The sequence below is a fragment of the Daldinia decipiens genome (assembly GCF_022478715.1).
Source record: "Daldinia decipiens strain CBS 113046 unplaced genomic scaffold F4813scaffold_11, whole genome shotgun sequence".
Lineage (NCBI taxonomy): Eukaryota > Fungi > Ascomycota > Sordariomycetes > Xylariales > Hypoxylaceae > Daldinia > Daldinia decipiens.
Genome location: NW_026054554.1, coordinates 337,141 through 363,911, shown reverse-complemented (window position 1 = coordinate 363,911; position 26,771 = coordinate 337,141). Strand labels below are relative to the sequence as shown.

At 44.1% G+C, this 26,771-nt stretch overlaps 11 protein-coding genes and 1 non-coding gene across 12 annotated transcripts; 5 read left to right on the top strand and 7 right to left on the bottom strand.

Annotated features, from left to right (window-relative positions):
- Positions 1-1,177: 1,177 nt before the first annotated feature.
- Positions 1,178-1,279, bottom strand: F4813DRAFT_t58. Its single transcript has one exon. It is a non-coding gene; the product is annotated as a tRNA-Thr (tRNA).
- Positions 1,280-1,537: 258 nt separating this feature from the next.
- Positions 1,538-3,752, bottom strand: F4813DRAFT_33506 (TAFII28-domain-containing protein). Its single transcript, XM_049241180.1, has 2 exons — positions 2,665-3,752; positions 1,538-2,589 (listed from the first exon to the last, which is right to left on the bottom strand). Exons 1-2 carry the CDS (start codon positions 3,307-3,309, stop codon positions 2,227-2,229), a joined length of 1,008 nt encoding a protein of 335 aa, XP_049100880.1. The 5' UTR covers positions 3,310-3,752; the 3' UTR covers positions 1,538-2,226.
- A 29-nt stretch (positions 3,753-3,781) lies between these two features.
- Positions 3,782-5,631, top strand: F4813DRAFT_355113 (GTP cyclohydrolase I). Its single transcript, XM_049242831.1, has 5 exons — positions 3,782-4,018; positions 4,117-4,446; positions 4,499-4,803; positions 4,854-5,035; positions 5,102-5,631. The coding sequence occupies exons 2-5, from the start codon at positions 4,119-4,121 to the stop codon at positions 5,232-5,234; spliced, it is 948 nt and encodes a 315-aa protein (XP_049100879.1). The 5' UTR covers positions 3,782-4,018; positions 4,117-4,118; the 3' UTR covers positions 5,235-5,631.
- A 548-nt stretch (positions 5,632-6,179) lies between these two features.
- F4813DRAFT_33436 (NAD(P)-binding protein) lies at positions 6,180-7,581 on the top strand. The gene is made up of 3 exons (XM_049241169.1): positions 6,180-6,240; positions 6,296-6,365; positions 6,436-7,581. The coding sequence occupies exons 2-3, from the start codon at positions 6,333-6,335 to the stop codon at positions 7,288-7,290; spliced, it is 888 nt and encodes a 295-aa protein (XP_049100878.1). The 5' UTR covers positions 6,180-6,240; positions 6,296-6,332; the 3' UTR covers positions 7,291-7,581.
- Positions 7,582-8,318: 737 nt separating this feature from the next.
- On the bottom strand, positions 8,319-10,008 carry F4813DRAFT_380027 (cytochrome P450; the record flags this gene model as incomplete). The annotated part of the gene is made up of 3 exons (XM_049245520.1): positions 8,319-8,632; positions 8,706-9,582; positions 9,646-10,008. 3 exons carry the CDS (start codon positions 10,006-10,008, stop codon positions 8,319-8,321), a joined length of 1,554 nt encoding a protein of 517 aa, XP_049100877.1.
- Positions 10,009-10,229: 221 nt separating this feature from the next.
- F4813DRAFT_355105 (SET domain-containing protein) lies at positions 10,230-12,221 on the bottom strand. The gene is made up of 3 exons (XM_049242830.1): positions 11,183-12,221; positions 10,972-11,098; positions 10,230-10,918 (listed from the first exon to the last, which is right to left on the bottom strand). The coding sequence occupies exons 1-3, from the start codon at positions 11,907-11,909 to the stop codon at positions 10,483-10,485; spliced, it is 1,290 nt and encodes a 429-aa protein (XP_049100876.1). The 5' UTR covers positions 11,910-12,221; the 3' UTR covers positions 10,230-10,482.
- A 738-nt stretch (positions 12,222-12,959) lies between these two features.
- F4813DRAFT_355103 (Metallo-dependent phosphatase) lies at positions 12,960-14,672 on the top strand. Its single transcript, XM_049242829.1, has 2 exons — positions 12,960-13,434; positions 13,493-14,672. Exons 1-2 carry the CDS (start codon positions 13,272-13,274, stop codon positions 14,572-14,574), a joined length of 1,245 nt encoding a protein of 414 aa, XP_049100875.1. The 5' UTR covers positions 12,960-13,271; the 3' UTR covers positions 14,575-14,672.
- A 178-nt stretch (positions 14,673-14,850) lies between these two features.
- On the top strand, positions 14,851-16,018 carry F4813DRAFT_355098 (NAD(P)-binding protein). Its single transcript, XM_049242828.1, has one exon. The coding sequence runs from the start codon at positions 15,068-15,070 to the stop codon at positions 15,854-15,856; it is 789 nt and encodes a 262-aa protein (XP_049100874.1). The 5' UTR covers positions 14,851-15,067; the 3' UTR covers positions 15,857-16,018.
- On the bottom strand, positions 16,013-16,696 carry F4813DRAFT_388165 (SET domain-containing protein; the record flags this gene model as incomplete). The annotated part of the gene is made up of 1 exon (XM_049246662.1): positions 16,013-16,696. One exon carries the CDS (start codon positions 16,694-16,696, stop codon positions 16,013-16,015), a length of 684 nt encoding a protein of 227 aa, XP_049100873.1.
- A 573-nt stretch (positions 16,697-17,269) lies between these two features.
- Positions 17,270-19,298, bottom strand: F4813DRAFT_388164 (MFS general substrate transporter; the record flags this gene model as incomplete). The annotated part of the gene is made up of 5 exons (XM_049246661.1): positions 17,270-17,840; positions 17,909-18,031; positions 18,090-18,342; positions 18,401-19,014; positions 19,090-19,298. 5 exons carry the CDS (start codon positions 19,296-19,298, stop codon positions 17,270-17,272), a joined length of 1,770 nt encoding a protein of 589 aa, XP_049100872.1.
- A 2,338-nt stretch (positions 19,299-21,636) lies between these two features.
- F4813DRAFT_355092 (uncharacterized protein) lies at positions 21,637-24,503 on the top strand. Its single transcript, XM_049242827.1, has 2 exons — positions 21,637-22,214; positions 22,322-24,503. Exons 1-2 carry the CDS (start codon positions 22,101-22,103, stop codon positions 24,197-24,199), a joined length of 1,992 nt encoding a protein of 663 aa, XP_049100871.1. The 5' UTR covers positions 21,637-22,100; the 3' UTR covers positions 24,200-24,503.
- A 685-nt stretch (positions 24,504-25,188) lies between these two features.
- On the bottom strand, positions 25,189-25,506 carry F4813DRAFT_388162 (uncharacterized protein; the record flags this gene model as incomplete). The annotated part of the gene is made up of 1 exon (XM_049246660.1): positions 25,189-25,506. The coding sequence occupies one exon, from the start codon at positions 25,504-25,506 to the stop codon at positions 25,189-25,191; it is 318 nt and encodes a 105-aa protein (XP_049100870.1).
- Positions 25,507-26,771: the final 1,265 nt, after the last annotated feature.

Here is a 26,771-nt window from a genome sequence, read left to right as displayed (position 1 = left end):
CTGTCCAGACTTCGAACCCAATTCCAGAACATGGGTTATTGACTCCCGAGGGTCAACAGAGACGCTTAATGTCTCCCTTTCCTCAGATTGCTTAGTGACCTTCCTCTGTCTATCGACCTCAACACAATCGCGGATGAAGAGAGCAAAGTGTATTAGACTAGCGGAAAACATTAGTTAACCTGAGAATATATTGATAACTAAATCGGTAACTCGCTAGAACTTACGATAATGATGTAGCAAGACAACTTGCCGAGATAGACATCTGATCCAAAAGTATCCACTGCTAACATACCCTGGGATAAGTCTATCCTGTTTGGCATTGTAGACGAAGTCCTCTATGCGCCAATTATAGGAGATGACCGTACTGTAGATGAGAATACCCGGTCATGCCGTACCGCAGATCCCAAGGACGAGTTCGAAACCAAAAGAAATAGTAGGGGGGATACCGGACTTCCTCTTCCAGGCACACATGACGACGTATTCCGCTATGTCGTATAAGATAGCTGCTAAAGCCTAGATAGTAAGTTGGCTTATCAGTATGTCGTAGTAGTAGTCAATGGTGAGCTCGCTATGCATATCTGACTCAGGTCTAGTATAAACAGATGATGATGCTATTTTAATAGTTAACTTATTTAAACGAGTGAATGATTGATTTATATAGGTAGACTTGATAATAACCAGCTGTGTGTTCTTTTTAACTTAACCTTGGGTACCTAATGTATACAGGTAGACACATCTTAAAGGTCTTTATATCATCCACTATCCTTTCGAACCCAACATTACTTGGCTGGTATATACGCATCCATGAATAACTAAATACGAGGTTCTCAGCGTTGTGATCTGCGGCTTGCGCCATGAAAGGATGTAAAGGTTTGTAACATGTCTTCTCAAGATTCAATATCCACCTGATGATTGTTAAATAGCCATATCGCAGCTACAGTTAAAAACTCGCATATGCCAGATGATGCAAGATACAAACTACCTAAGTAAAGCACATGGTTTTACGTGGCGCGTTGATTACTTCAAATCCGAGCAATTATTTTGATTTTACCTCCATCATGACAATAGAGGCGACAAACATGTTATAATTCAAACTACATAATGGGGATTGATCACGGTCGCTTGTTTTTTAAAAAGGCTACAAGAAAAATAGAGTAAAAAAAAGCAAAAGATGATGTGCCCCCACACCGGATTGAACGATGGACCTCAGCATGGACTTGTAGAAGATCTCCAGAAGAAGAATTACAAGTGCTGCGCTCTACCACTGAGCTATAAGGGCTGGCGTGTTATGCAAAAATGTCGCTTAGTCTGCTCTATAATTCAAATTACGGATCTGTACAGAGTGGGGGCACTACGGGGTTAGCGCTGTCCAACGTTAAGAAAATATGTATTTTTGTCAAGAATGACGTAACTGCAATATTTAGCTACACTTTAGGAAGACTGCAAAATTGATTCCATGCATATGTTAGGTAGACTTAGAAGTATCTAACCTTGCAATGCCTAAATTTTGCGGTTGATAATCCTCAGATACTCAAGCATTTAGCATAGTAATTTATATATCGAATTAGGACATGTAACCACTCCATAAATTATTGCAATTAAGCTACTGTTAACATCTCATGTTTCTATAGTGCCTACCTAGGTGGATCAGGGACTTAGGTGTAGTATTGGAGGTATTGCAAAGAGATGTACTCTTGCTATCCAATACCAAATGGTATCTAAGATATTTGTGTATCAAACTTGTATCAGCTATAAGAAGACTAGGTCTTTGCTTAGACTTTTTTAGAGGGCAAGCTAGGTATACATTTCAGGCCAGATCTGAATATGCCGGGGTTCAGTCAGCTAGCTGTCTGTGATTGTTTGGCCCATTTCCCTTCCTATCTAATCCCGCACATGGTCGATCGAATTAGTTGATCAAAATAGTCGGAATCAGATGATGAATCAGACGAGCTCGTATCGCAGATCAGGCATTCAGGTGTAGTGTTGTAAGGTCATACCGCATTGGACATTAAGCAGTATACTCTCTCTATGAGTACACGGTAAAAGACCTAAACAGATATAGGATATTGTTAAACATGGCACTTGGTATCATCATGTTATGTGGATTATCAACAATACCTTTGCCATGTAGTTAGGCCTATGAGTAAAATATACCCAATATCCAAAGTATTGAGCTTCGGCGTCTTCCGAAGTCGAAATAGAGACGATTCCCATTGCAGAATATTCTTATTTAAATATTCGACGGCCACCTGCTCTTACCGCGAATCTTTCAGCTCCATTTTGCGTTTGCTGGTTCCAAACCATCAAGCTCCCCAAAGAGCCACCATTTTCAGTACCGGCCCTTCGGCGTCTATATGCTTCGCGAAGATGCTCGGGCCGTAAGGGGGCTTGCCGGCGGTGTTTTGATAAGTCGTTCGCAGGCTTAAGATCGTCGTCCGATAAGTCGGTTTGCTTCTCGCCTAATTGTACCCATTCTTGTTGAACCTCACGTGCGGACTCGACAATATCTCCTAGGTACATTTTACATACTACTTGCATCATCTGATGGACATTGGTAGGGCATGACTGCGATGTGACGCTATTGATATGCTATATAAGGATGGGGATGGTTAGTTATGCCATAATCAACTAGGGTAGCTATTAGCATAGGGTATGACGACTTACTCTCTTAACGTCTGCGTTCTTGAGAGTTTGGCGATGCCAGACCTCATACCGATCAAATTGTAAAGCATCCATCTGCGTCTTGAGAAGCGCATTTAGTTCCTTCTCTTCTTCGATCTGCTCCTTAGTTCGAGCAGCAGACATGCTAGCCATATTCTCGGGTATCTCGAACTCCTCTTCTTTCCTAGAGTCTGGGTCGGCGTCCTTCCCAGCATGATTACCGCTCGCATTACTAAGGACGGTAGGTGCGCGACCTCCTACGACGCTTGGAGACCCATCTCGCATGGCTTCAGCAGCCGCTTCGCTTGCGCGCTCCGCTTTTGACTTTCTACCGCGTTTTTTCTTCCCGGGCGCGCCGCTAACTTGACTACCACTAACGAGGCTCATGGTATCGGCACTAGGAGATCGTCGGTAGGACGGAGAGAAGGCTTGTATTTGGGATTCATCGGGCGGAAAGGATGTTTGTCGGAGAGGATGGGCTGAGCCTACGGAGGCTATGGACATGACAGATGCTTTGCGACGTTTGAGGGAGGGCGGCTGAGATGCGAGATCAGCAGTTGCGGAGCCACGCTTCTTCGATGGCAACTGCGCGCTAGCAGAGTACGGCGGAGAACCCGCAGGCGAGTATGCGCGTGGAGGGGACGCCATATTATTGTATATTGTATATTGTATATGTTGTTTAGAAGGCCTTAGGTTAGGTGAGGTGGTTTAGTGAAGCCCACTTGAAGTCTCCAGAGGGCGCGACGGAGCGACGGAGAGACGGAGAGACGGAGCCGAACTCTTAGGCAGGTAACTAGTCAGTTTGGATGCGGAAAGTAGCGAACGGTTCTGTCAAGTAACTTTAATTGGGTATGCTGGGTAAAAACAGCGGATGGCTAATAGATAACAATCAGAGAGTTGTTGTTGCTAAGAAACTTTTGATGTGTGATGAATGAATGATAAATGACGGAGAAGCTTGAGCCACTGACGGATACACAATCAGAGGCATGGAAGCAGGTCCATACCTTAGGCAATTGAGGAAGGTCCATACAAACGCTGTATGTGTACCTAGGTACACCTTAGTACATAATACACCTTAGTACATAAGCCGCCGCTAACCCCAGGCCCCATAAACGGGATAACTCATTGTACTAATGATAAGACGATAAAGCGATAACGGACAATTGAAGAGTCGATTTTCGATACTTGCAAATCCAGTCTACTTTAACAAAAGTCCGTCTCAGCTGCCATAAGCACCAGGGACTTCGCCTCCATGCATCATACATGTGCTTAACCTGATTGAGCTGATTGGAACTTACAGTCAGATTTCCCGGCTCCGTAAGCTCCTACATAACTTCCATTCCTTACGCTAAACCTAGTAACAACCCCTCTTATAACGCTCTTGCGCCAGTTTAATGTCTCGACCGGGGAAAAGCAAAATGGTACAATCCGCTGACCCAAAGCTCAACTATTTAGAAATGGCAACCATAGATCCTTCTGCCAGTTCCGTCACGGGAGTATCCGATGTCGACGATTCTGTTAATGGCAGCGAACTACGAGAACGCGACCAAAGTCGAGACGACAGGAAGGCCAGCAAGAAGAAGAGGAGAAGAAGAGTAAAAGATGGAGGCATATCGGAGATCAATGGACATTCAAAGTCGGCAAAGAGGAGGGACAGCATCAGCAAAGCAGCGCGAGATCCCAGGGATGAGCCCCGAGGGAAGAAGCACGAGAAGGCCGAGGCCGAGGGTATAGAAACCAGGTCGCCCAGTCCTGTTATTGACTTTGACGGCTTGAGCCGGCCGAGTACGTATTTGAGCTTTTTCAATGAGTAACTCCCACCGCTTACACAATCCAGGTCGGGGTACCCGAGAACGGCTTGAGGAGAGTTCCGAGCAAGCAGCCGAGAGATTGGAGAAAATGCGAGGAGCCATTCGGACAATTCTGGAGTGCGTTGGTGAAGACCCAGACAGAGAGGGCGTTCTTGATACACCGAAAAGATATGCGAAAGCGATGCTTTTCTTCACAAAGGGATACCAGCAGAACGTCAGAGACATTGTGAACAATGCTATCTTCCATGAGAACCATAATGAGATGGTTATCGTGAAAGACATAGAAATATTCAGTCTCTGCGAACATCACTTGGTCCCCTTTACTGGGAAGGTCAGTCATCCCAATTCACCATTTTACTTCATATTCTGATTTTCTAGTAGATGCATATCGGATACATTCCGAATAACAATGTCATCGGCATCTCTAAGCTACCGCGTATCGCTGAGATGTTCAGCCGCCGACTGCAAGTCCAAGAAAGACTGACAAGAGAAGTTGCCAATGCGATCATGGAGGTTTTAAAACCTCAGGGTGTGGCAGTTGTGATGGAGTCAAGCCATCTCTGGTACGTAGCATTCCACATTCCACTGCCTCCTCTTCCCACTTCAAGCACTGACCACCATTCTTCTAGCATGGTCATGCGGGGTGTTGAAAAGACGACTACCAGTACAATCACTAGTTGCGTGCTCGGCTGTTTCGAAAGAAAAGAAAAGACTAGGAACGAGTTCCTAAGTCTCGTTGGGCTGAACAGAACATACAGGTAGATTACAAGATAGGATTAAGAGGTACCTACCAAAGGTATGCATGTGCATTTGAGGCGTTTTGGGTTTAGAGCGTGGGATCTCAACATCAAGCTCATCCACGAACATGGTATGAGAAATTCATCTTAGAGTTCAATAGGCTCAACGCCTTCAGGGAAGTTATTGTGTGGCGTTCAGGGCTGTGAAAACATTCTTCAACATTATACTTGTGTATCATCAATTACACCATGTATGCATTCATTGAGACATTTAAATGCTAGTAGCCATGGGATCGAGATTGGTGCTTATGTTTTATGTGTGATAATATGAAGCTCATGCTAAAGTCTCTACATCATAACAGATTAGGTATGGTAGTTACTAGTGACAGAAGAAGATGTTGATGGATAGAGAGGTACTTAATAAATTATGTCTTAGAATCGTAGGTCCGCATAGTCGGTGACCTATCCAGTTCGGCCGAAGAGTTACAGAACTTATATATCCTCGCTTTTATTCGGCCATACATATGGTATTATATCAAGCACGTCAACACCATTTACGTAATAAGTACCTAGGTAGGTAGGTAGGTAGGTAGGTATCTCGCTCTTCAGCGCGGAATTGTTTCCGGTCGATAATTCATAAGAACAGGCTTTGTGACGGTGAGCGGTGCTCAATTCATAAGCGCGGAGATAGGACCTTCGCCAAAAGCCGCAATGTTACCATCATCCTGTCAACTGAGCAATTTAAGATCATACTGGGAATCTCTACTATGTATTATGAACCAAGTAACAAGTATGATTATGAGAAGTATCTACTATCCTTCCCTGCTAATGAAACGATGGCTACTTTTAGAATTACGTATGGCTTGTTTTGATGCCGTAAACACAAGTTCTGCACTTAATCCTAGAAGATGTCATTTTCCACTTATATCTTGCCCACTACGTGTATAGAGAGCCCATGGAATGTGTGCATCGGCTTCGGACTGTGTTGAATACCGATGTGATGGTAATGTATGATGCTCGTTGCTTGTTAGGTAAAACCATATATACCCCTCAGTACCACATTAAATATATTCATACCTTAGTTAGGAGACAGACATCACTAGAACCGAATTTGATCGACAAGATGAGTAGCATTACCAAAGTTACAATCGCAGGGGTAATAATTCACCTAAGTGTCTCACCTAAAATGAGAGAGAACTAGTAGTTAACAATTTAATATAACACAGGCTACTGGCAACGTAGGCCCAACGGTAGTAAAACAGCTCCTCGCAGACGGTTTTGAAGTCACCGTACTTGCCCGCAAAGGAGCCACGAAAACTTTCCCGCCCTCAGTAACTGTTGCTGAAATCGATTACGAGTCACCCGAGTCACTTGAGAAAGCTCTCAGTGGCCAAGACGCGGTTGTATCAACCGTTGGCTTCGAGGGATTGCCATACCAAATCCCTCTAATTCAAGCAGCGGTTAAAGTTGGCATCAAGCGCTTTATCCCCTCGGAATATGGTGGAGATGCGGAGAATGAGAAGACTCTTAGCTTACCTCCATTCCAAGCGAAGAAGGCTGTCACCGAACTCCTGAAGAAGGAGGCAGTGGCTGGTTCTATAACGTACACGCTAATATCCACCGGGCCTTTCTTGGATATGGGGCTCCAGTACGGTTTTCTCATCGACGTCAAGGGCAAGAACATTACACTTTGGAATGGCGGTGACAGGCCTTTCAGCAGCAGCACTATCTCATCTACCGCCAAGGCCGTGTCGGAGGTGCTTAAGCACCTTGAGGAGACCAAGAACCGCAATGTTTATGTGAACAATGTACAAATTTCCTTGAAGAAGCTCCTTGAGCAGGCCAAGAAAGTGGTTGGATCAGACGGATGGAAGTCAGAAGTCAAGTCTACCGATGAGAACCTCAAGCAAGCCTACACAGAGCTCGAGAAGGGCAATAACGACAGAATGGCTTTTATAGCTTCAGCGGTATGGGGAGAAGGATACGGTGGCGACTTCAAGAAAGTAGATAACGATTTGCTCGGCGTGAAGGAATTCAGCGACGCAGAGCTCCAGGATTTTATAAAGGGTTATGCAAATTAGGCTTGGTATGTGTATTTGTATAACCAGCCATAGGCTAGCATGTGGCATGGGTAGGGATTAATGAAAAGGGTCATCATAGGCAAGATTATGTTAGGTAAACGAGGTCTTGAAAACGAATATGTATCCCTAGTAGCCCCTAAAATATCATAAATCATGTACATTCAGTCATGCACAGTTGTCAAGATCCAAGTAAGCATATGTAACAGTATGTTTTACTAATGTTATTAATTCGAACTATCGTACATAGGTAGACTAGATAAATGGCCTTGTATGAACGCCTAGCTAAGTACCTACCTAAGGTAGGTACTACAGTGATCCTATCCCATAGGGCTGGATACGTCAGTAGCTTTGCTTGTCGTGAATCCCACGAGTAAGGGGTACCTAGATCTAGCTTTCTATAGTATGCATACTGCAGTTCCCGGGTCTAGTAACTACTCTGTCCGGGTAAGGAGGCGAACAAGTCGGGGTTGTGGTCGTGTGCACGACCCTAGGTGGGTCATACGCACAACCACAGCCTGCGTATCTGTAAACGTTCCTATAGCACATAATGGAAAGTTCTAGAAAATGGGTAGAATAAAATTAGGAAATGTTGATGGTTTTGGTTGTAGATAGTTGTTAGTTTTGACAGTGATCGATCTGGATGAATACTATGATAACTTTCCATCATAGAGAATAGTTAGTCTTATTTATAGAAGATCTATAGAAAACGATCATGGACAATGTAGTTATGAAATATTTAGACTTTTAGGGCGTCTTTATAACCCCTGAAAGAGACTGTATCCTTAATAATGTGTGCTATATAGGTGCATATCGGAAAATCTTGTTAGAGTTTTGAATGAAACGTTTAGAACAAAGGATTCTTTCAATATGTATAACCCTAAACATCAATCATCAGGTTTGAAGTTCGTTGCGGATCAATAAAGTTGTTTCCGTACCTCTTGCTTCACTATATTCTGTATGAAGTCCGACACGACTTTGAAGTAATGCCAATTCAATTACATATTGATGGTTGTTTCTGAATTGTTTCTTTATCCAGATGTATCTAATGCTGCCCTAAGCTTTTCTTCATCTCTGGGCATGCAGAGTACACGATATGACTTAGGAACCATGATCAAATCTTTTGGATTAACCATATCGATGCTAGGATCACATTGTATATCACCCGAGGCCACAAAGCGAAAGCTACTCAATAGCCTCATAAATATGATATACACCTCACGGGTAGCAAGGATATGCGCTGCGCACATACGGTATCCCAGGCCGAACGTAAATAAAGGGGCTTCCGGTTTCTCTAACCATCTTTCTGGCAGAAAACTGTCGGGGTCAGACCATAGTTCGGGGTCTATAGCCATATATATGTTGTGTAAGTCAACTGTATAATAAAGTTATGGGATCTGATGTGGTGGCTCTCTTACCATGATTACAGGCCCATGCATTCATGTAAACAGTGCTCCCAGATGGTATTACGATGCCATTGTATTCAATATCTCTGATGGATGCTCTTGGTAATGCTAGAGGGATGACAGAGAAGTATCGAAGAGCTTCTTTTACCAGTGCTAGTACATAAGCACATTTCTGATCGTCGGCAGCATCACACAATGGCTCATTGGACCCCTGTAACTGCTGGATTTCTGTATAGGCCTTATCTTGGATCTCCGGATGCAGGGCGAAGTAAGCAATTGACCATTGTACAGTAGTTGACACGGTCTCGAAACCTCCTCCCAGCACAGACAAGCTGAAAGCAACTAATTCAGTGTCACTGAGCTGAACCTCCTTATACTTAATTACGCTCGCCTGGATGCATGGTTTGTTAGTGCCTTTTGATACCTTCTCCGCAAGGTCCTTGTTCAGTTTGGAGAGGTACCGATCTCGGCGCTGGCGCAATTGTCGAGCATTTACAGAAGTCTGGTTCAAGGGGTTAAGGCGTAGGAAAGGAATGTGATCTTGAGTATTGCCGACAGTGGACCTAGCCTTGTTGAGTCCCTCTTCGACGGATACTATCTCTTTAAATAACTCATCTTCAATAGAAGGAATCCGAACACCCCAATTGATGGTTGTCATCAGCGAGAGGCTCACTCGTTGGACAAGGGGAAGTGGATCAACTGCAACCTTCCCGGCTTTTCCATAGTTGAACAGATCCTGAATAAACATCTTTGTCTCTAAATCAAGGTACGGGATATATGTTTTAATAGCGGGACGGTTCAAGGCTACCGCCGCAGCCTTCTTCTTTCGCTTTAAGCTATCATCATAGGGTGACGTGCCAATTGTAAGGCCGGCAGTACTGGAAGCTACCTATTGGGATAGAACGCATCAATGAGAGCTGTATACAGAAGCTGGATTGCGGACATGACATACCTTATGAAATGTATAGGCTATCGGCCGAGAACTTAAAGCTTGAGAATTAGATATGAACAACTCCTTCGCCGTGGCAGCACTATTGACAACAACAACGCTAGTATTCCCCAGTTGGACCTGATAGACATCGCCATACACTTTGGCCCATTCCTGATACTTTAATGCCGCATTAGACCATATGTCAATTAAATTCCCAAAAATCGGGAGACCTCTTGGCCCTTTCAATCCAGAAATTCGCGACTGACTCCGTAGGATTTCATTTCCAACAAGGTAAAGTAGTACTGCGAGAAGACTCCCAATGGTAATGGATCTCAATGTATGCTCGATCAATGTCTTTTGGGAAAGGACGATGAGCGATTCCATGGTAGAATCGATAGGTAATGATGTGTGTTTGAATGGCGAGAATGTACATTAACGTTGTTGCGAGGAAATATTAACATCGCTATTCCCCACCCACCCGGCACATTTGTAAAGTAGATGTGATAGGATTCGTATGACCCGGGATCCCAAAATGCATCAACCCCTCCCAGAACCACATGTTCAAAATCTCAACATGCATTGCAACTGGCCACGTGTGTAGGTGGCTTTTCTTCATGGCTTATAGCCGGTATTACCGACAGCTACTACCGGACGACGACTTCACGTCTACCGCCTTATGCAAATAGAAGCCATTTAATAAGTAATCACTACCTCCTATGCAATGTTTTGGTTTAGCCAAACCAATATTCTATTATAACATTTGGATGTCTGACCTATAACTCTCTATATTCGTTCTCCATTGGTGTTGAATATTGATAAAGCAAAAATGACAGCGAGATTTAAGTGGCAATTGGGTATTTAATTGGCCCTCAAGCGGAACTTCCATTTAGGATGTCCTGTTGGATTCGCTATGAGTTCCTGCATGTTCTTGATAAAAGGACGATCAGGTCCTACAAACAGTAGGCCGTTTTCGATGCACAGAGCAGCATATTTTGTTGCCGTTTCAGCGTCACCAATCCCAATATATTCCATTGCCGCTCGATAATATGCTTCGTTTAACCGGCCTAAGATCCCCTCTTGTTCGTACAGCGATACTAAAAGTTCCGCCTTTTTCGAAGATCCTTTTGATGATGCCGAGTGGTCATCCAACTCTTTCCATAGAGCATGTATTTGAGAAACCCTACGATCCGATTCAGCTATCGCTGTCGCATTAGCATTGCACCTCTGACATGAACATTGGAAACCCCATTCTTTTTGTAATTTCTCTTGTCTCGTCGAGTGCGATTGAAGGGGGCTAAATATTTTAGTAAGTAGATCTCTTCTCTTCTATCATGGCTTCTGACTCACTCATAATAAGCTATTGTGAGCTCCTCACCCTCCATAACATCTCGCACAGCTAATACTTTATGATGAAAATCTCTATGGTCGAAATAGTAGGCGCACGTGGGCCGACAGTCATGGTTGAGTCGCGATACTGCCAGTTTATATATTAGTTGCCGATGACGAGATTATGGACCTACGAAGCCCGACATATGATGCTGTAGTTGTATAAACAAACCTTCAGTGAACAGAGAATAAAACGGGTTGATCCCATCGTGGTAGCCCGTTCGGAATGAATTTGTTTGGAGAATTTTATAAATTTTATCACCAAAGTCACTTGTACTGCTATGCGTCGACAACTTAAGTAGACTTTCCCTGTGGTGAGAAGGGAGATTCTGAACAGCGCGAACAAGGAGTTCCGATACAACTTTCTTTCCTAGAGTATTGATTGCCTTTTCGTTTACCATTATAGCAGGTGTTCGTGCCATTATGAGCTCCCCGGCTCGTATCGCTCTTGTTGCTACTAGTCCGATATCTTTACCCGGTATTTCCACTTCACGGTAGGGGACGACTAGCTTTGATTTTGAATCAATTCCCTGGGGCTCGTCCGTGAGGAAAGCTGGTCGTGTTGAAATGGTCGCAATACTCTTTGAGGTAGTGATCACTGAGACACCTTCACCCCAGTTGAACATTTCGTTGGTGAAGACGCAGAACCTATCACCTCTAGCGCCGCGGCAAAGGCCACCTGATTTCCAGGCCTTTAGTGGCGATGGTAGTTCGCCTAGCGGGTTGTCATTTTCGGTGGGAAAGGCCTCAGAAGATGCACATATCTGAGTGTCAAATATGAATGGTGGGCTGGGTACTGCGCATATCTGCGACTCAAGACGGGGCTGAACAATATTAGCAAAAGTAGCCACGAATTGAAAAAGAAGCAGACATTGGCGCATATTCTTCTGGAACGACATAACTTGGAGGTTTTAAATTATTTTCATGTAAGTGAGAATGAATCATCTAAAACTTTGAGGAATCAAGTTGAATATATCGTTCTTGAGACTTCTTGGCGGAGCCAAGCCTCCGAGTCTAAGGGGATTCCGGGTCGAAAACACTCCACAACGCTACTATGGGCACTGCTATATAGGTCCGGATCGACAGGTAGCCTGTAAGAGATAGAAAGTATCCACCTGTAGAAACCCGGTATTTTTATATACCATGTTGCTACCTTTCGCTTACCGGATAGAAACGTCATGTGTTTAAATTGAAAGAAATGAAAATATTTTGTGCTAATAGTAAATATATCACGAAAGGTTTTATGATTCATGTTGTCACATATGAAGTTAAGATATATCCAGTGCATTCAAAAAGATGCACAGACCACTTTCTATCACCGAGATCATCCCCTATCTTTTGTTGCCCCCTTTAAACCCCTTTACGTTGAAGCCGGCTTTTAAATAGAAAGTCTTCAATTCAGCTGTAGAACACCCGCTATCAGCTACAGAAGCTAGAAAGCCTGCGAACGTACAGAAACGATCAAGACTTGGATATTAGGTTACTGCTTGAATGAATAAAAACACCAACCCTGAGTAAAAGGGGTATATGTGTGTAGTCTCATAACTAACGAGATTGGAAAGTGCTTTGAAAGCAAGAAAAGAGCCATATGATAAGTTCAAGTCGAGTATAAGTACACGCAGTAATTGAGATAATTGACGACAATGCGGGTATAGTGAGTTAGTTTGGTTCGAGTTAATCTTGATCTGCTTACCATACAGAGAATATACGATTTCTTAGACATACCTCTATACCTAGGTAGTTTTAGTTTACATATTCAAAGCCACATGTCTTGCTAGTGTGCTATGATGTTGTATTGCTGCGACCGGGGCCAAATTTACATGGGTTAGGTACATAGGTTAGGTACATAGGTTAGGTACAGATGGCGCTGGTACTCAGTCGAGTCCCATGAGCCAATTGCAGGTTGTGGCTGCGACACACTGCGGGGCTTGACATCCGACTCGTTGAAGTTTATCTATCGGGAAGGAGAAAAGGGCAGGCAATAATAATAACTGAGACACTCAATCGGGTGGGAATTCCGATCATTTCTTGAACTTTACAACGCACACTTTAAAAATATGAATCAGATAGTGACTACGTGCATCGTATGCAACCCTATTTCTCATGCTCGGTCCTCTACCTAGTCCTCTCCCTAGTCAGTGTTCACAGCATGAGCCAAGTACATATTGGACATACCCCCTCGACGGGCGAGCCATTATCCCATTCACATTCTGGTCCCTGGAAGTAAGTATGCTAATAACGACTTATCGCTTTGGTTCACTATGTTTTCCACGGCTTTGGTTATGTTGACGTGTGTAGCGTCGATAGATGCGAAGCCTTTAGCTAAGAGATATGTTAATAGCACAGGTTCCTTGGGTCCTCTCACTTTTAAAAGCGACGGGACGTTCCAGATATCCATCTTCGAAGATTTGCATTTTGGCGAAAGTACGACCTTGTCTAAAATGACCTGATCATGGAATAAAAGCTAAACTATTCGAATTAGACGCCTGGGACCAATGGGGACCCCAACAGGATATCAACTCTGTCAAGGTCATCAATGAAATTCTCGAAGCAGAGTCGCCTGGTCTTGTCGTCTTGAATGGCGACTTGATTACTGGTGAAAACGGATTTCTAGAGAATAGTACAGTTTATGTCGACCAGATCGTCGGTCCTCTCGTAGATCGAGGTCTTACTTGGGCGTCAACGTATGGCAATCACGACTACGACTATAATATATCCGGCAGTACTATTCTCGCCCGCGAAAAGCGGTGGAGTAATAGTCGGACGACACAGATGGTTTTCGGTGAAGAAGCGGGGACGTCAAATTACTATCTCCCAGTTTACGACAGTGATTGCAGCGATGGAGATTGCGCCCCCGAGTTGATACTTTGGTTTTTTGACAGCAGGGGAGGGTTCCGATACCAGCAGAAGGACGGATCCGGCAATCGGGTTGGCCAACCAGACTGGGTTGACTTCAGTGTCGTAAACTGGTTTCTTCAGACGAATAATGAACTTGTTGAGAAGTACAGCAAAACTATCCCTTCGTTGGCGTTTGTCCACATCCCAATTTATGCATCGTATATCCTGCAGAAAGAAGGTATCAATCCGCATGCTGAGCCAGGGATAAACGACGACTATCCGCTGGCTCCCCAGGCCCAGGGATGGTGTGCAGATGGTCGGAACGACGGTACTTGCGACTACGGAGGCCAAGACATCCCGTTCATGCAGGCCATCTCGGCTGTTCCTGGATTAATGGCTGTCTTCTCAGGACATGATCACGGAAATACGTGGTGTTATAAATGGGATAGACTACTTCCTAACATGACAGTTTCGCCTCGCAATGACGTTAATTTATGCTTCAGCCAGCATTCAGGGTACGGTGGTTACGGGAACTGGGAGAGGGGGGCTCGTCAGGTTCTCGCAACGAAGTCAAAACTAGCAAATTTTGAGGTTGATACATGGATCCGTCTTGAGTCTGGAAATGTTGTGGGCAGTATCTCGTTAAACTCTACGTACGGAGAGGATCTGTATCCGGCGACTAATAATTCGAAAACCTACTGCCCTACTTGTGATTACGGCTCGTAGGGGAAGTAGGGAGATGTTTATCGTAATGATAATGTGATAATACGGCTATGGAATAACTATTATAATAACATAATAAATGCATAACTACCTAATATTTTATGAAACATCTATATTATGACATCCGAATTACACCAAGTTACCTAACCTAGTGTAATTCAAACAACGATATAGGGGTGTCTGTACACAACGTCCGTTAATTGGAGCTTGTGTCAGCATCACCTGCATTTGGTATAGCTCATATAGCCAAAATTAAATGGTTGACTATGCTGAGGGGATCGTGCATAGAAATGAAAGTTAACGGCTTTGCTCGGCAAACTATGATTTAACTTGTGTGATTTTATTTATATGACCTTGTGGTCCTTCAACCTTTTTACTTCTCCAATACCACCCATTTTCTTCTTACATTGTGGTCTTGTTGACAGTGCATACCTTCAGAATCTATTATCTAGCACTATCCAACTACTAGACACTCCCATACAATCAGTCACTTACCATGGAGAAGTATGCGACGTACCCAAGCCTGCGGGGAAAGACTGTCTTGATAACTGGAGGGGCAGAAGGCATCGGGGCAGCATCAGTCGAGCTTTTCTGTCGGCAAGGCTCTAATGTCGTCTTTTTGGATTATTCGGATAATTCAGCAAAGAAGCTGCTCGAGAAGGTCAAAGATATTCCCGGTGCTACCCAGCCCACGTTCCTCCACTGCGATGTGACCGACTTGGCTCGCCTCAAGGAATGCGCGGAGAAGGCGCTCGCCGATCACGGCACGGTGGATGTTCTTCTAAACAATGCCGCTCATGCCGGCGCTCAGACGAGAGTTCCGACCACCCAGGTAACGCCCGAGTCGTGGGACCACGATGTCAATGTAAATATCCGCCATCAGTTCTTTCTAACGCAGGCGGTGGTGCCGGCAATGCAGAAGAAGGGATCAGGTAGTATTATCAATATGGGATCGATCACGTGGCGCATCCCAGCCGTCGGGTGTCCTCTCTACACGATGTTCAAAGCAGCAGTCGTTGGTATGACGAGAACGCACGGCAGAGAGTTTGGTCGGTACGGTATCAGGGTGAACAGCGTCGTTCCCGGCGCCATTGCGACGCAGAGGCAGATCGATGAGGTCTTAACGGATGAGTACCGCGCCGAAGTGATGGCCGCGCAAAGTTTGAAGAGAGATCTCATGCCTGACGAGGTAGCGAGACTGATACTCTTTCTTGCTGCAGATGATTCCAGCGCTATCACTGGGAGTAGCTACGTGATTGATGGGGGGTGGGTCAGCGACGTTTAGGGAATTAGTCTCACGAGGAAATGATATACTAGAATCAGAGTGCTTAGGTATATTACTTAAGTTATTTATTTTTCCTTAATTAGTTTAATGTATTCACATATTTCGGGATACATGCCTGGTGGTCAATGTGATAGAAGTTACATTACGCTTCCTGTTTTACCCCAGACGGCCCATTGCATATTCTTCCTCGGTGCATCTTTCACATTGACAAGTGAACCCCCAATTCGACAATACTCTCCGCCTATCATCCAATTTCAGCCTCGAGAGATTGTCATAGGCGACAGTTATCTCTTCACCAGCCGGGATATCACATTCTGTTACCAGCTCTAGTTCATAAGGTCGATCGCCTATATATCTCCAGGTAGTATTTGGTCTGCAGGAATGATTAGAACGGGCGAAAGTACTGTATACCGCGGCTCCGTTATCAGGGGTCCCGCTGGCATTGATCCAAAATATCGAGTAGGCCTTTATAAGTGCCAGTACCGGTTCAGTTCGAGGTACTTCTGGCTCATAAATTCTACTACGTTCCATTAAATCCTTTAGCCACTTATCAAAATGATTATATAGATCCTTATGCTGCTCGTGCTGTTCGGGGTTCCAGGCGTGGTTATCCAGTTGGCCACGTTGTGACACACTAGCTGAGGAGTACGCCTCGCAAAAGACTCTGACCTTTTCTTCGTAGGACCTGGACCGAATCCTCGGTGATCCGTAAATTATTGGTGATTCACGGCTGACGATGGTATTTGCTGGGATATTTGCCTTAGCAAAGAGGCCAAGCCCCTTACCCTCGCTGGCCTTGACCTCCACGCTGTTTAGCATCTCGAACTCCCTTGGGGCCATTTTTAACTTATGATATCGAGTCAGATAACTATCCGTTATTCTTCGTTGCTTTAAGGTTCCAAAATTGTCAAGTGACTAATGATAGGTAACTTACTAGAATACATTACGTAGAGAATTGCTGTAGAACCTCAAGTATATAATGTATCTATTGATAAAAATAACGTATCATCATCGATACTGAACATAGTTGTTGTCAACATATGAAAATAAATCAGAGCAGTTGTAAACGAATGCTATGATTTACATATGAGCAAAAAAAGACCGTGGAATTTCGTTTCGAGTGACGATTCTCTTTGCACAAAGAAATTGTCCTAGATTTGAAAACTTTTGTTCAGGCACGAATATTTATACATATTTACCGCTAACTATTGAGTGAGGATAGTAGAACTACAGGTAGACATAATTATCTCGCTGTTATAAAACATGATTTGATAGTAGGTATAGGTCGGTAATCTCTTTTCCAATTGCCTTACTAGAGTCTAGAGCATGCCAATGGGTCTTGTAACACGGGGATACCTTCCCCCTTTTCATTCCTAATATAAATGTGATAATTATTCCCGTAAGAAGTAAGGTTCACCATACATTGCCTTTTGTCTGCTTCCCTCGTGTTTCTTCCAACTTCACCACATTGATATTCTTCCACACAAGAATGCAGATAATACAGATAGGGATGAATGCTGAGCCAGCAATAACCATTTTCCTCTGCACGTCGCCGAAAGCCTCAATGATTGCTTGGCGGATTGGACTTCCCATTGGATAAGATTTCTGCACGGCAATACTGCCGAAAATATTGGAAACTAGGCCCTTGCTATCCTCTGGTAAGAATTCGTGTAGCTTTTGGGGAAGAACATTGTTCCACAGTGCACCAGCGATAGCGAGGCCAATAGCAGCGCCAATAGATCCGAAAAGGCCAAATATAGCTATGGCTACGGCAATTTCTTGATGCGTAACCGAGGCCATAATCGCAAGCTGTGCTGTAAGAACCCAGGTTCCGCTTGCAACACCGTTAAAGATTTGACACATTACGAGATACCCAACGTAAGTCTCTGGAGTACGGAAGTGGACTAATAGCACAGTACCTAGGACGCAAAAAGGAATTCCAGCGATTGCGGTCCATTTGTAGTCGCCCGTGTGTCGTATGAGACTAGGTTAGTCATATGAAGTTAGAATAAATCTTGCTAACATTGGTCTTTTTATGGGGTTGGGACTTACAGGCCAACAAACGGGCCAATAAAAGACGACGTGAGTGAGAAAGAATTTAGTACGTAGCCCGAGATCGTGATGCTCTCATCGTGTACAACCTGTAGGTATGATCCGTAGTAGCTGTCCCAACAGCTGAGTCCCTATGTCAGCAATGCTGTCAAGAAACCTAAGATGCTGGGCCGATACTTACTAGATAGAGAGGAACATGACACCGTAAAGCATGCAGGCACCGAGAATGGTTCTGTCCTTGAGAAACTTGAAGGGAAAGTACGCAACAGGTGCGAAGAATCTTTCCCATACAACGAAGGCCGCTAACGAGACAGCACCAAGAATAATCATTGCTATGATATATCCAGTCTTCCATCCACGGGGTGCATAACCGACTATGCTAAAAGGTAAGAGAAGTAAAGACCACCCAGCAATAGTTAGAAGCATTCCAATTACTTATTACCTATGTTAGCGTGCAATATATCTTTATTAGATGTAATGTTATATCCTTACCATCAAATTCGATGAAATAATACTTCAGGGATTCCCAAAATGTCCGGGTCTTAACCCTTTCAGGATATACACCTAACTTAACGGCCTTGCGTCTGCTAAGGATGAAGATAATAGCAACTGGAAGACAGAATGCTACTAGAATTATGGAGAATGCGCCGAAAGCCCATCGGAAGTTGACATAAGTGTAAAACAGGTCGGCAATCTTGGGGCCAGCAAACGTAGTAGCGATCGTGGGGGTTGCATTGATACCGTACATGATTATCCGATTCTTGAGAGTCGTAGTATCGGCAAGGATGATATCGACGATATATTGCATACCCAGGTGGCCGACCCAGTAGAGTGTATGAGCAGCGGCATACATTTCAACGTTCACGCACGTCGCTTTCATGATCATACCGATAACGACAAGAATCACCATGACAATGAAACCCTCGCATCGACCCCATATATCGATGACTTTTGCAATGGTCAGTCTACATACTCCGCCAATGATAGTAGCGACTATCCCGGTTGTCGCTAGCAATCCGTGTTTATTGAAGGCGGAGGTGACGAAAGGTACGAGGTTAGATTGGACGGACTGCAATAGCATATCGACGAAGGTCACCATATAGAGCCTGCCCAGTTGTGATATGTGTCAGCATCAATGTATTCCATTGATAGTATTGTAGATTACAAGAGTGAAAACTCACAGGATATACATGACTATCAGCAAGTCCTTCGACCAGACCGTAGTAATGGCCTCGACTCGCTTTACGCCATCTTGCTTATGGCCGGAGCTCGCATCGGACTCGATTCCAGGGACATCTTTGACTTCCTTAATATCGTCGTTGCCCGATATTTTCTTCTCGGTATCCTGTTCCTGGGCAACAGGTAAGGCTTGGGCTTGGGTAGCTGCCATTACCGGAGAAATTGTCGCACAAGTTATAATGCGCCCCCGATATATGCGAATGAGATGTAAGCATGCCAATCGGTACAACAGAGCTGGTGTCGTTAAGAGTTTTATATATTCATCTCTACATTCTGAAGGATCGCTGATCGCTAATACACGCGCCTGTCCAACTAATTACGTGTTTGTTACCCAGGATATCCCCCGTTTTCTTCTCTAGCCTCAAGTAATCAGTCAATGGGTTGTACTGTAGAGTGGTATGTAATTCCTGAAAGGGATAAGATAAACAAAAGATCTTTATAAACAGCTTGTCAAGAATCTTGGCGTCTATTAATGGCCTTGCTAGATCTTGCTTGGAATTAAGCTAGATGTAAACCTGGGCTTGGGGATAGCTGTAGATGGTTATCTGATCCGTCCCGAGTTTTATCAGATCCGCAATGCCAAGTCCGACAGTCGGCATAAAACTAATAGACGCGAAGGAAGAAAATTTCCCCTTATTCTTAGGCTTAGTCCTTGACAGAGATGAGCTTTGAAGGCTTTCACAGAGCTACATGATCAAGAACCCCTATGTATGAGATGTTTGACAATTGATAAGAGTATAAGTATCGGCTTAAGTCGCAGACGCCTCATCTTTTTATGATCTCAGAAAGCAGCCAACCTACCTACCTAATTATGAGGAGTGGCTTTCTCATATCAGGCAATATACTGGCTTTGCTCCGGTACTCCAGCCGTCTCTCACGCCATTTCCGTGTCATGAGTGTTGAGATATAGGCTACCTTAGATAATTTACACACCCACTAGACGTTAGCCAATTCATTATTATCATCGTTATGAGGAGTTATACTAAATTAATCACAATTTAAAGACGACTGTGATGGTATAATTACTATTTACTATATAAGTATTTAACTAAGGTACCTAACCTTTGATATAATATTCCGTATCGCACATCAAGTTCACTGTAACTACGACGGAGATTGATAAGTCAGAACCAGGACCGTTGCCAGACTGGTCAGCCAAGAGTGGCCTGCAGAACTACGTTAGGAGGTGATATCCGCATTTCGCATTCTGCGGGTGCTGAGACCTCACGGATAGACATATTCAAACCAGAAAAAACACAATTCACCACATTGAACTCCAATTTACCAACTGGAAACTCCTCATTAGTGAATGTGTGGTGCGAGGATCTGATTTGGAAGTTTGAATATGAAGATGGCCTTTCTATAGTAGGTACACTATAAAATACAGATCTTATACTGATAAGTAAAGGGAACATCCTCGCTCTTCTTGGATGGGAAGATACATATATTGCCGAGGAAAATATTATTTATTCGACGGATATACGGCTGGTGCTTAAAAATGTATGAGCGCGACTCTTGGCGTTGTTTCGATCTCATCGCTTGGCACCCCTTCCATGATGATGACTAGACTACAAATACAAATCCGTACAGCTGTCAGCCTACCCAGACGCAAGTAGAAAGTTAGATAAGACGATATGGCTCTTTTTATAGGTTTAGGAGAATTACCTATTTAGTATCAAACTTCTTAATAGCGAGGTTTATGATGTCCAAGATACCAAAGCAATGAAAGGGCTAGATCGTGTGGACAGTAGGATCTCCAGCCAATCAAAAGTTTCATATTCGATCCACCTACATAAGAATGCCACGGCTCACAAAGCAGCCCCTGCAGGGAATTGATCAGAGGAATGCCAAGCGAAACCGGAGGGCACTTTGAAACCTAGGCATCTAAAGCTCTCATCAACACCCTTTTTAATATTTTAAGATTAATATGCCTATTTTCTTGAACCTTGAACACGTGCTTTCGCCTCGATTCGGAGCTGATAGCTAGACCGCTACCTTCAATACACAGATTTTGCTTTGGAATCGAATGTCGAGCGCACGAACCTGCTCTTCTCAAATAAAAATAGGACACTATAAAAAATGACTGCTGCTTTTTTCCTGGAGGCGCCAATCAATATATATTTATGATTTATTTCCCGCATTTAGCTTTATAATAAGAGGCATGTGAGGGAGTAAACAATGGGAAACCATAGAGGAAAGCAGAAGAGACTGTATTGAGTCTAGATAAGCTTATATCTTGAGGCCTCACCTATGGGTCCGAATCACTACTTTTATTCGCTTTGAACCCTATGCGTCTATATGTAATCTGTCCTGCACGGGGCCGGAAAACTGGACATCCGAAGTCAACTTCAGATGACAAGGGGCGTTCGGCACGGCGTTTGCCATTTTGACGTACAAGCTGAATACCGCCAAGACGTCCCACTTACCCTTTGTTAGTAAGGCAAATATCAAATTCGCATACTAGATCTTCCCATGGGTAGCCTTCACAACAACAACTATTAGGATCTAAACCAAGGTTCTACCAGATATGTCACTTCATGTAGCCCCTAGCTTAGCATTAGATGACCCTGTGCGGCATCATTCTTGGGTATCTTGTGAATGCAACCGTTGCCTAGGTTAAGGATAGGTAAACTAGGGTATAAGTCTTGGTATTCTACATCTCCTGCCTTCTCCCAGGAAGATCAGGGACCATGCTCTTCCCTTCATTCTCTCTCATCTCAACCTAAACCTCTCTCTTGTGTACTTGCACTTCACTTCTCTTTTCGCGGTCGATCCGTTCCTTTTTCTCTTACGCCCTGCCTATCTTCGATATTCGTTCGTTTCGTTTTAACGGCTGAGCCAGTTTAATTTTATAGTAGTTGAGATTTTTGTACTCTGAGAGTTCTTCTAATCATATTACTCGTTGTTGGATCTACCTAATTAGTTATCGTCACTCTTTCATATCCACAAAGCTATGTATTTCTCTCACGGCTATATACCGGTACTGTTGGCCCTCGTCTCTGTAGTAGTTGCTACGGAAGGGGCAGCTGAGGTTGTTAAGGAGACGATTCACGAGACAGTTCATGTGGTAAGTGACTCGAGAAATTCCTTTCTATACCCCAATAGACTCGCGCCGAATCCAATCCTTCGATTAAGATAAATAGGTACTTACATAGGCTAACACTAAACACTCAGACATTACCACCAGAAACAATTAAGGAGACGATACATATAACTCTACCTCCTGAGACTGTAAAGGAGACTCTAAAGGAGACCGTAAAAGAGACCCTGCATGTAACTTTACCGCCGGAAACAGTGAAGGAGACTATCCATATTACTCTACCTCCACAGACTGTGAAGGAAACTGTCCATATTACCCTACCTCCACAAACAGTGAAGGAAACTGTTCATATTACCCTACCCCCACAAACGGTGAAGGAGACCGTTCATGTTACTCAACCGCCAGAGACGATAAAACAGACGATAAAAGAGACGGTACATGTCACCCTGCCTCCACAGACCGTGAAGGAAACCGTACACATTACTCTACCACCACAAACAGTGAAAGAAACAATACACGTCCCGGTGACAGAAGTTGTTCATGTTACGAAAACCGAGGTCCAAAAGGAATCGATTACACTACCTCCACTGACGGTGAAGGAAACGGTTCATGTCACTATCCCTGTCACGAAGGTAGAAGAGAAGCTCCTCACGAAGACCGAACTGAAGATGGAAACCAAGCACGAAATAAAGACCGAAGTACAAACTGCAATTCAAACTAAACTCGAAACCAAGGTTGAGACCGTCCACATTACGCTTCCTCCTCAGACCGTCAAAGTAACACTGCCTCCTCAGACGGTGAAGGAGACAGTACATATCAGCATTCCTGTCACTAAGGTGGAAACTGTGAAAGAGACCATACACATCAATATTCCAGTGACTACGGTACAGACTGTCAAGGAAACTGTGCATGTGAGCGTTCCCGTAACGCAAATACAAACTGTGAAGGAAACAGTACATGTTACCATCCCCGTCACGAAAATCGAGACGCTGAAGGAGACGTTAAAGGAGACCGTCGCTGTGAGCGTACCCGTCACGAAAGTCGAAACATTAAAGGAGACGTTGAAGGAGACGCTGAAGGAGACCGTCGCTGTAAGCGTACCTGTGACGAAGGTTGAGACGTTGAAAGAAACCATCGCCGTGAGCATACCTGTAACGAAGGTGGAAACTCTCAAGGAAACTCTCAAGGAGAGTATTCCTGTTACTCAAGTGCAGACAGTGAAGGAGACGCTGCAAGTTAGTATTCCGGTAACCAAGGTGGAAACCCAAACTGCCAAGGAGACGGTACACGTAAGCATTCCGGTCACGGTGAAGGAGTCCATAGCCATCGGCGTTCCCGTGACGGTGAAGGAGAGCATTGCTGTTACAGTTCCCATCACCGAAATCAAATCGATCCATGAGACGATAGCTATTACGAAGACCGAAGTATCGCATAAGCTCGAGACAATTGCACTTACAAAGACAGAGGTCTTGAGCCATCTACAGACACAGGTACTCACAGAGACGGTCCATATCTCTCTACCGCCGCAGACGGTTAAGGAGACTATTCACATCACCCAGGCTGTGACAGAAACCGTTCACGTAACCCTTTCGGCATACACCCAGACAGTACACGAGACAGTCCACGTTACTCTGCCACCGCATGTGTTGACGGTGTCTGAAGTGATCCACGTCACTGTTACAGAAATTGCAGAGGCCTGCCGTCAAACGGAGGTATTCATACCAATCATTCACGAAACCATTCCCTCGTTAGTTCATGAGACTATAGCAGTCCCGCCCATGGTCCATATAACATCCGTGGCTCCGCCTATGGTTCACATAACATCCACAGCCATGCACCATATTAACGCCACGTCGGTTGCTCCTCCCATGGTCCATGAGACCATTGCAGTTTCTCAAGCGACGGGCCATGTGGCACCATCCGGCACGGGTGTAGCAGCAGCCCCGCCGCCCGCATCATCTCTATCATTAGGATACATGATGCCCCATGTTGCCCGGCGATGGCAGGCGTGAGCTCCCCGGTTCGTAGCTTAATACACTACAATAGGGGTATGGATATTGATGGGTTCAGCGGAGTGTGATTTTGATATACGGGGTTATTTTTGGGTCTTAGAAGAGTTTGGCAAATGTAGGAATTTCATAATGCTCAAGTGCGGTCTACTTTTCTCTGCGTTTCGGTCTCTTTAGCCTATGCTTGCATGGATTTCACGCAAATAGGACAAAAACAATAAGGTACATTTTGATATTTTAAACTGTATATTTGACTAAAAATACCCCGTATATCTTCGTAAAGACCTCGGGCTGCTGTAAATACTCATAGTCTATCTATTCTCTTGTTAAACCCCTTGAATCCGGATCGATGGCCTTATTATATCAACCACACTGTACCAATCCCCTAAAGAATAGCTAGTAGTAACTAGTCTATCTTAGCTAGGTACGTATGTTCTCACGATTCAGATCGGTAAAATCGGAATAATGATATCGGCGTGAGATGGGGACGAGTACGCGGTTGACCGTCTCTACTACGAGGTTTTCCTGCACAATAGGTAGTAAATTTGGAGGCACCAGGTGATGGTATCACTAAACCGGTTATTACTGAGTGCAATGTGAAAAATGATACTTTTTATATTCAAGTCTTGGACGAAATGCTACAGACCTGGATTTTCTGACCCCTATTCATTGATTAACAGGTACCAACCTAGGTTAAGAGGTAGGTAAAATGGCAAGGTGCTCAAAAGCTCATGTTCTCCTGGCTAGAAATATATGAATGGCACTGCAATAGTTCAATGCGACCGTAGAAACTCAGACCAAAATAGTGTACAAGCAAAGTATAGCACAATAGCTTCCATCACAACAATATCGTAGGGCATTGAGCATCCTAGAATTCGAACCACCTCACTCGAAGAGAGGTCAACTGACCCTACACATATTCAACCTTTCCGTGCATCTTAATTTCCAATCGATCCTTCATAGGCATCTAATGTCCTTTCCCTCGGAGCTCTTTATGCAGGTTGCTTGCCATTGCCGACAGGACATCCACCATTCTTCAAGCAATGGCTACTGATTCGTAGGTCTTTGCAGTGTCCGCATCGTCTTGGAGTTTTGGTGTTGCTCTGGTGAGAGCTTTCGCCGCCATCATCTCCGTTGGCTGCTTGGTTGCCTAGGTCCGCGTAGTACTGTCGAAGGCGACGGCGGTGTAGCTCGTACTGGGCTCGTCCTGTCTTTCCTTCGCGGCGGAACTCTTTGACTTTCTCGACCAGCTCGCAAATAAGAAGGAGGTCCAGTTCCTTCTGCTGTTCGGTTACCAGTTGATAAGGCATCTTGTCGATGAATGGATTCGGTCTTAGATGAGGGTGTAGGTAGAGTTAGCAAAAACGAGGGCTGCGTTTTGGCTTATTCGAGAGTAGAAGTTTATATGATGGAATTTCCTGTGGGCTTTTCTCTCCGAGTACGAGTAATAATATGCGTTCTCCTCAAAAGCTATGCTGATTGCAGATTAATCTTGAGAGTTATGCAATTCCTGTGGAAGAGCTTAGACTCACCAGCGCAGCCTGGTCTTAGGTTAGACAGGTTTCCGTCTAACCCCGGCTGTCAAATTCAACTGCTTCGTCTACTTCCAAGTTCCCCAGTTCTCTGTTGTAATGTGTGCAGATGTATCAGAATAAGTACTCAGTAGTCTTATTGCTTTGGATAAAACTTGCGTAATGAAATAGTTGCTAGGCCACTGGTATTCATAATGGGTACATCGCCATGGCGAACAAGTATTCAGGAGAAGTGAATCACCAGGACGATTTGTGACTAAGCCTCTAACCTCGGACACATAATTGAAGGAACAAACAAAAGTTCATTAATGCATCCACAATCAATCTAGAAGACTATTCTGAAGTAAAGCCGCTCATTTGTACCCTTCTGTCCTTCATCACAACCTTAAACTTCCATAGGAAAGCTAGGGGTAACCATCTAAATTTACAAGTGACAATCGATGTTCAAAGCTGTCTCAGGATACGAAGCGTGATTACAACCTTTGATCATAGAGCCCATTACAACCCTTATTCATAATGGAAGTTAACTAAGAAAAGATCATGAAAAGAAAATGGTTATTGAGCATATGAAAAGAGGGTGAACTTCGAGACGACCAACTATGATATTTTTAACAGTGAAGAAGCTGATTCTTGTCCTAGTTTCGATCAGTCATTATTTACTTTTGAATCGTATCATTCTCTATTACACAGATAGCTTTTACTGGACATATTCGTGGTAGTATAGTTATTTCTAGACCACAATTAGCGGTCATGATCCACTCAGCACAACTATTGCCTTGAAGATCAGGTGGCCATTCTAACCGTTACGTAGCGAATGGTTCAAAAAAGGAGTTAGGATGTCTCTTTTACTAATAGCAAAAAATGTTGTCGTATTTCTATTGATGGACCAGGTAGTATATTATGACAACAGGATAATCTAAAATTCTGTATTCACACTAGATGGCCTTTGGGTGGGAAATTTATTTGCCTGCCAGTGTGAACGGTATGAGTAAACCCAAAGAGAGGAGCTGATGTAACAAGAAGCATTTAACGATGTTACGCCA